The sequence below is a fragment of the Panthera pardus genome, unplaced genomic scaffold (genome assembly GCF_024362965.1).
Source record: "Panthera pardus isolate Hobbes unplaced genomic scaffold, ASM2436296v1 HiC_scaffold_8, whole genome shotgun sequence".
In the NCBI taxonomy this organism is placed as follows: domain Eukaryota; kingdom Metazoa; phylum Chordata; class Mammalia; order Carnivora; family Felidae; genus Panthera; species Panthera pardus.
In genome coordinates, this window is record NW_026527013.1 from 104935368 (window position 1) to 104944178 (window position 8811).

An 8811-nucleotide genomic window follows, 5' to 3' on the forward strand; every position below is an offset into this window, starting at 1 on the left:
TATTCACTATAGTGGTTAAGGCTGTCATCTGTCCTTCCTGGCACAGGGTAGGGTAAGTACTACACTTCCTTGCCGCTATGGAAGCTATGTGTGGATATGTGATTTGTCTTTTCTAAGAAAATGGGAGCAGAAATGATGTGTCACCTTTCTTGCGGTTGCAGTGATCATGGAAATATGGATCCACCTGATGCAGCTACCCCCTCCCAACTTCGACTCAGGTCATGATCTCATGTTCCGTGAGTTCAAGCCCCGCGTCGGGCTCTGGGCTGATGGCTGGGAGCCTGGAGCCTGCTTCCGATTCTGTGTCTCCCTCTCTCTCTGACCCTCCCCCGTTCATGCTCTGTCTCAAAAATAAATGAACGTTAAAAAAAAAAATCCACATGTACCATACACAAGAAATTTGTTTTTAAATATTAAGTACCTGATATTTAGGGGTTATTCATCACCAGAGAATAACATAGCCTACCCTAACTGACACAAAGCTACTTCACAGACATGACATTGATGTTATATTTTGTTTCTAAGGATGCAAAGGCAGAGAAGTCTGAAGAGGACTAAAATATATAGCATAAGAAAGGATTAAGGTAAAAGCAAAAAATGGGAGAATTAGAGGGAGTTCTATGCACAGAGAACTACATAAATTATTAGGAGGGAGGCAAAACAGAGAGATCTTTACTGTTTGGCAACTGAGAAAAAAGACATGAGAACTGATTTTTAGAGAGGTAAAAATATTGTGTGGTATATAGTATATGACCTATGCCCTTTTAAAGCCTTCTCTCCTATAGGGGCCAGGGGTAGGACACCCTAAGATGGGGACAGTGGCGTGAGCATTATTTTGAGTTAAAACCAATCCAAACCCATCAAATTCAGAAAAGTCTCTTTACCTCTCCCTCAACTGTCTGCTTTACCAGGAAAAGAGCTATTAACAGAGATTCCTCTTTACCTAAGAAACCTATCTGCATAATAGGGCATCTTTGTTTTTCAAACCTCCCCTTTTCACCTTCCTGCTAATGGTCTTTTGCCCCTTTGTATCCTGAGATCCTTCTGCTTCTCCTTAGATCTTATAAACATCACATTGCTTGGGAATTTCCATTTATATGTGGATTCCCCACACATACACTATTAAATTTGATTTTCTCCTGTTAATCTGTCTCATGTCAATTTGATTCTAAGTCGAGCCAGGACCTTGAAAGCCAGAGGAAATTCTTCCTCCCCAACACCACTAATGGGTTTTTAGTAAAATCTGTTTTTCTCACTACTTCTCTCTGAATATATTCTTTGAGGAAATGGAAAAACATCTTTTAAGGTTACCACAGGAAGAAACCAAAGTGACCAACGGAAGGCAATCAACACAATCTCTTTCCCAGAAGATAAACCAAACTAATATTTTATGTGGCAAGAAAATCTATAGCCTTTTGTTGTGATTGATATTTAGGTATTCCTAAATACTGCCAATGCTAATGTTGATTCAACCAATGATTGTGAATATGTGTATTGGAACCATGGGAATAGGAAAAATTTGTGTGACGGGAAGGGAGGAGCCAAAGAGAAAAAATAAAACCTCGTCTAAGGAGGGATTCAATAGATATCTGCACTAAAAATCGGGAAATATCACCATGTACTTGTTACTTAGAAATGTAGACTAAAGAACTAGGAAAAGCAGTGAGGTGAGTTAAAGTGCTTGTCTCTGGGTAATAAGACTTGGGGGTAAGGAGAGTTGAGAAGTGTATAGAAGAGTCAATCAAAAAGCTGTATTATTGGACAAAAATTAAGTTGTATAAATAAAATTAAAGAAACAAAACTTACACTTTCTCATTTTTAATCATCTAAATTTGTTTTGATGCCTTTAATTTTTTTAGCGTTTACTATTACAGTACTTATCAAAGAAAATATGTGTTCGTTTTATAAAACTTAGATATGACAGAAAATTATCATTCTAAGTTGGCTACATTTCCCTAGCCAATGTCTGGAGCAGTTCTACCTGGTATAGGAAATGATGATCACAAATGAATTAAGGAACCACTCACCAAAACATCACTGTTTTGCTTGTGAGAGACTAAGAGAAAAATTACCAGGTGTACTCACAACTGCAAACAAAAGACCACCCCCACCCCTGCCGTTCCCAGAACCAGCCAGGGCATGCCCGGTTGTGGTCTGACCTAAAGGCGGGAACCAATCAAGTTCTGCTGAGTGGTTTGAAAAAAAGGCGAGAACCAATCAAGTTCTGTTGAGTGTTCAAATTTATTATTTTTTTTTTAATTTTTTTTTCAACGTTTTTAATTTATTTTTGGGACAGAGAGAGACAGAGCACGAACGGGGGAGGGGCAGAGAGAGAGGGAGACACAGAATCTGAAACAGGCTCCAGGCTCCGAGCCATCAGCCCAGAGCCTGACGCGGGGCTCGAACTCACGGACCGCGAGATCGTGACCTGGCTGAAGTCGGATGCTTAACCGACTGCGCCACCCAGGCGCCCCGAGTGTTCAAATTTAAATGTCAACCAACAACAGCTCTGTAACTGCAAAAAATCCCTAACTTGTTTGTGCCTGTCTATAAAAGAAGCTGTAAGATCCTCGCTCGGGGCCTCAGCGTCACCGGCAACGAGTGCTCGGAGGACTGGGTTTGAACCTGCAGGACCGGGTTCGAGCCTGCAATAAACGACTCTTGCCGCTTGGCTTTGACTCTGGACTCTGGTGGATTGTTTTCGGGGGGTCTCTCGAATCGGGGCATATCATTTGGGGGCTCGTCCGGGATCCCCCCAAACCCACCAGACCCCAAGTCAATGGGTCGTCCCTGAGACCGATCGGTAAGTGAGCCGGCTCTGTCCATTTCTGTTTGTTCGTTTCTGGCTCTCCCACGCGGGATCTGTATCGGTGACTGACACAGCCCTGGCGGACGCGCTATAGGGCAGCCGATCGGGTCCAGTAGGAGACGTCCACTGGCACCCGTCTGGGGTCCTTTTTGGGCCCATCGGAATTTTTCTGTTCGGGTGGCAGACACCTGAAACGCGCTAGCGATCTAAGTGTTGTGTTCTCTATTCTATAACCTTTAAGTGTTAAACTCCTTCTCTTTCACAGGTAACCTGGCTTGGCCCAGCCAGAAATCCTCATAACTTTACTGTTTCTCCTTTTAATCCTTTCCTCCACCTCCAGGATACAGATGGGCCAATCTCAAAGCACTCCTCTTTCTCTCCTCGTTGCTAACTTCAGGGATGTTAGAACCAGAGGACAGAATTTAAGTTTAGACATCCGGCAGGGAAAATTAATAGCCCTCTGCCGCCCCAAATGGCCAACCTTCGGCGTTGGATGGCCAACCGAAGGAACTTTCTGCCTCCCTATAATTGCTAAGGTGAAATCAAAGATTTTTCTACTATCAGGTCACAAGGGACACCCGGATCAGATTCCCTACATTCTTGTATGGCGGAATTTAGTGGAAAATCCACCCCCTTGGTTGGCCCCCTTCCTATCCTCGGGAACATGTAAGGTCCTTGCCACGCGGCCTGCAGATCCCCCAAAATCAAGGACGCCAGCCACGCCCTTGTATCCCACATTGCCCGATAGTCAGGACCTGCTATCCCTGGACCCTCCACCCTATCATCCCCCTCCCCTCGTACCCCAGGCCCTGCCTGCAGCAGCCGTCCCACTAGCTGCCCCCCCCCCCCCCAGGGGAACTGGGAGGATGGGAAGCGGCAGCTGCTCCGGAACCAGGAGGATGGGAGGCAGCAGCCGCACCGGGCCCCATTGAAAACGAAACCAACCGCGAGGGGCCAGCCAGCCGAACCCGCGGGCGCACCCAGCATGAGCCAAACCCTCGCCTCCCTGACTCCACTGTGGCCCTACCCCTGCGGGAAATAGGACCCCCCGATGAAACAGGCAACCCCCGACTCCAGTATTGGCCCTTTTCCACCAGTGACCTTTACAACTGGAAAACACAGAACGCTCGATTCTCTGATAACCCTAAAGACCTAATAGCTCTTTTAGACAGTGTCATGTTCACCCACCAGCCCACCTGGGATGACTGTCAGCAGCTCCTCCGCATCCTGTTCACTACAGAGGAGCGAGAGAGGATCCAATTAGAAGCAAGAAAGCTGGTTCCCGGAGACGACGGTTGGCCGACATCTAACCCCGACCTCATTAATGCGGCTTTCCCCCTAACCAGACCTCCACAGGACGAATGGGACTACAACACGGCAGAAAGTAGGGGAAGGCTACTCATTTATCGCCAGACTCTGATGGCGGGTCTCCGGGCTGCAGCTCGCAAGCCCACCAATTTGGCTAAGGTATATTCGGTCGTACAGGGAAAGGCAGAGTCCAGCTGCTTACTTAGAGAGATTAATGGAAGCCTTTAGGCAGTTTACCCCCATGGATCCAGAAGTCCCTGAGAACCAGGCTGCTGTCGTTATGTCCTTTGTAAATCAAACAGCTCCTGACATTAAGAAAAAAACTCCAAAGGCTAGAGGATTTAGAAGGTAAACAGATCCAGGATCTGCTCCGTATAGCACAACGGGTCTACAACAACAGGGACGCCCCAGAAGAGAGACAGATCAAGGCCACAGAGAAAATGACTAAAGTCCTGGCCGCTATAGTCCAGAAAGAACAGCCACCCCCAGAAGGCACTCAAACAACACACCCTCCCAGGCGGCACTTAGATAAAGATCAATGCGCCTATTGTAAAGAAAAAGGCCATTGGATACGAGAATGCCCCAAGAAGAAACAACCCCGCCCCAGCCAAGGGCAATGGCAGCCTGAAATAGCCCCCATACTGTTTACCCAAGATACATAATAGGGAGGACGGAGTTCGGATCCCCTCCCCGAACCTAGGGTAACGTTGCAAGTGGAGGGGACCCCGGTCCAGTTCCTAGTTGATACCGGGGCACAGCACTCAGTTCTGGTCAAGCCCCATGGAAAAGTATCTGAAAAATCATCCTGGGTACAAGGGGCCACCAGAATAAAGAAGTACCCCTGGACAACTCAGAGGACTGTGGACTTAGGAACTGGGAAGGTAATCTACTCCTTTCTGGTCATTCCCGACAGCCCCTGCCCCCTGTTGGGGAGGGATTTGCTTACCAAAATAGGGGCCCAAATTCATTTCCAACCGGGGGACCCACAGTGACTGACTTCCACAACCAACCCATATCTGTACTCACTGTGAAACTAGAAGATGAATATAGGCTCCATCAGGAACCCACTCCTCTGGATCAGGGCATCGAGCCCTGGCTTCAACTCTTCCCAGACGCGTGGGCAGAAACGGGTGGTATGGGGTTAGCAAAACATCGCCCAGCCCTATTTATAGAGGTCAAGCCCGGGACGGACCCCGTCCGCGTGCGCCAATACCCTATGCCCGCGGAAGCCAAAAATGGCATCACACCGCACATCCGCCGCCTCCTTGACTTCGGGGTCCTACGCACCTGCCGCTCAGCATGGAATACCCCCCTGCTGCCCGTGCACAAACCCAACAGCGGGGAATACAGACCAGTGCAGGACCTGAGAGAAGTCAATAAGCGGGTGATGGACATACATCCAACCGTTCCTAAGCCTTATACTCTCCTGAGCGCCCTCAGCCCAGAAAAACAATGGTATACTGTTCTGGATCTAAAAGATGCTTTTTTCAGCCTACCACTAGCGCCTAAAAGTCAAGAGCTATTTGCATTCGAGTGGACAGATCCAGACAGGGGCATAAATGGCCAGCTCACTTGGACCAGACTGCCACAAAGATTCAAGAACTCTCCGACCCTGTTCGACGAGGCTCTACACGAAGATTTAAGTGAGTACAGACAACAACACCCTAATATAACTCTCCTACAGTATGTTGATGATCTCTTAATAGCTGCCGAGACACCCGAAGCCTGCATCCAGGGAACCGAAGGTCTCCTGCGAACTCTGGGAACCTTAGGCTACCGCGCCTCAGCAAAGAAGGCTCAGATCTGCAAGTCAGAGGTAACTTACCTGGGTTACTTACTGAGAGGGGAGCAACGCTGGCTAACGGATGCCTGGAAGGAGACTGTCCTTCGTATTCCCAGACCGCAGACACCACGACAGGTGAGGGAATTCCTAGGGTCGGCTGGGTTCTGCAGACAATGGATACCAGGGTTTGCTGAATTAGCAAAACCTTTATACCAGGCAACAAAAGATCAACAGCCCTTTAGTTGGACGGAAGAAGCTGAACAGGCCTTCCAACAAATTAAAACTGCTCTGCTATCAGCACCTGCCCTGGGACTCCCCGATGTTTCCAAACCCTTCCACCTATATGTAGATGAGAACCGGGGCATAGCCAAGGCGGTGCTAACCCAGCATTTGGGCCCTTGGCGCAGGCCAGTAGCCTTTCTGTCTAAAAAGCTAGGTCCAGTGGCCGCCGGATGGCTACCCTGTCTCCGGATGATTGCAGCCACTGCCCTAATGGTAAAGGACACTGATAAGCTGACCATGGGCCAAGAGCTACAAGTCACCACCCCGCATGCCATGGAGGGCATCCTCAAGCAGCCGCCTGACCGATGGCTGAGCAATGCCCGACTCACTCATTACCAGGGACTGCTGTTGAACCCCCTCAGGGTCATCTTCACCCCCCACAATGGCCCTGAACCCAGCATCACTGCTGCCAGACCCAGACATGGGAACCCCACTTCATGACTGCACCGACATACTGGCTCAAGTTTATGGGGTCCGGGAGGACTTGCAGGACCAACCATTATCGGATGCGGACGCCATCTGGTTTACCGACGGAAGCAGCTTCGTTCACCAAGGACAAAGGTATGCGGGGGCGGCCGTAACTTCAGAAACCGAGGTGATTTGGGCAGAAGCCCTACCCCCTGGAACCTCGGCCCAGAAGGCTGAACTAATAGCCTTAACCCAGGCCCTAAAATTAGGGAGAGACCGCAAGATAACCGTGTACACTCACAGCTGATATGCCTTTGCCACTGCTCATGTACATGGGGCGATATACAGAGAACGGGGGCTCCTCACAGCTGAAGGGAAAGACATCAAAAATAAAGAAGAGATTCTAGCCCTGCTAGCAGCCTTATGGGAACCCAAAAAGCTAGCGATTGTGCATTGCCCAGGACACCAGAAGACAACCGACCCAGTTTCCCGGGGCAACAATTTGGCCGATCAGACTGCAAAAAAACATAGCTCGGCCCCCAGTGCAATTGCCGACCCTACAGCTGCCAGACCCCGGACCCCGGGAATTTCCCCCCAGCCCTGAGTATTCAGAAAGCGACATTCAATGGATGAGTAAACTTCCTATGACCCGAATCAAAGATGGCTGGTGGAGAGACTCCAAAAGCAGCATTATACTCCCAGATAAACTAGGATGGGAAGTTCTAGAGCGGATCCATCGCAGCACCCACTTAGGTTCCCGGCGAATGTTGGACTTACTGAGACAGACTGGACTAAAAATCAGAAATGTCTCTGATAAGGTCGATCAAGTAGTCAATAAATGTACAGTGTGCCAACTCAACAATGCGAGTAGCAATCCTCAGACAACAAGGGTAAGACAAAGAGGGAGCAGACCGGGGACCTACTGGGAAGTAGATTTCACTGAGGTAAAACCAGGAAAATATGGATATAAGTATTTGCTAGTTTTTGTAGATACCTTTTCAGGATGGACTGAAGCCTTTCCAATCAAGAATGAAACGGCGCAGATTGTAGCCAAAAAGATCCTAGAAGAAATCCTGCCCAGGTATGGTTTTCCAGTAATGATAGGGTCAGACAATGGACCTGCATTCATCTCTAAGGTAAGTCAGGACTGGCTTCCATACTTGGGGCTGATTGGAAATTACATTGTGCATACCGACCCCAAAGCTCAGGACAGGTAGAGAGAATGAACAGAACATTAAAGGAGACCCTAACGAAATTGACCATGGAGACTGGCGCTAATTGGGTGGTCCTTCTCCCCTACGCTCTGTTCAGGGTGCGTAATTCCCCATACAAACTGGGACTCACACCCTATGAAATAATACATGGTAGACCACCCCCCATCATCCCTAACCTAAAAGATAACCTTGTCAAAGCTGAGAACGATCATAGTCTTGAATTCTTGTTCTCCCTACAAGCCTTGCAGAGGGTCCATGAAGATGTATGGCCCAAATTAAAGGAACTCTATGAGACTGGACCCCCGCCTATTCCACATCAATTCCGGCCAGGGGATTGGGTCCTCATCAAACGTCATCGGCAGGGAACTCTGGAGCCCAGGTGGAAAGGACCCTTCCAGGTCATCCTGACAACTCCTACTGCCATCAAAGTAGACAGAATCGCCACCTGGATCCATTTCGCCCACGCCAAACCAGTGGACCCATTCTCAGACCTCATTGGACCTTCAAAGACAACCTGGACTGTTGATCGGACTAAGGACAATCCTTTAAAATTGACCCTACGCCGCCAATGGACTGAGCCGTAACTATGGTACTTGCCCTCCTCTTGATTGTTCTGCAAATTCTGTCTGTAAATCCAAACCCCCACAACCCCTATAATTTTACATGGGAAATTACTAATTTAGAGACTCATGAAGTCTACAACAAAACCCTAGGAACTGCCCCATTAAATACCTGGTGGCCAGATTTATATTTTAATTTAGAAAAAATTAGTCCATTAGATGAAATGGAAGGAGGTAAATGGAGGCAACTGCAAAGGAGGGTATCAGTAAATAGAAATGGATTTTATGCATGTCCGGGATTTAGGACGGGGGCGATGAGGCGCACATATGGAGGGTTTGAAACCCTCTATTGCGCAGCCTGGAGTTGTGTCACCTCCAATGATGGGGAATGGAAGTGGGAAGTAAAACCCCAATTTATTGAAATGTCCTATGTCCGACCATGTACCT

General features: G+C 48.3%; 1 protein-coding gene across 1 annotated transcript; it reads left to right on the plus strand.

The window, feature by feature from the left end:
• The first annotated feature begins 4358 nt into the window (after positions 1 to 4358).
• Positions 4359 to 8430, plus strand: LOC128775472 (uncharacterized). The gene is given in 6 exon segments (XM_053896731.1): positions 4359 to 4465; positions 4934 to 5933; positions 6522 to 6557; positions 6559 to 7187; positions 7279 to 7730; positions 7733 to 8430. Coding segments are annotated over 6 exon segments (2880 nt in total). The 3' UTR covers positions 8389 to 8430.
• Positions 8431 to 8811: the final 381 nt, after the last annotated feature.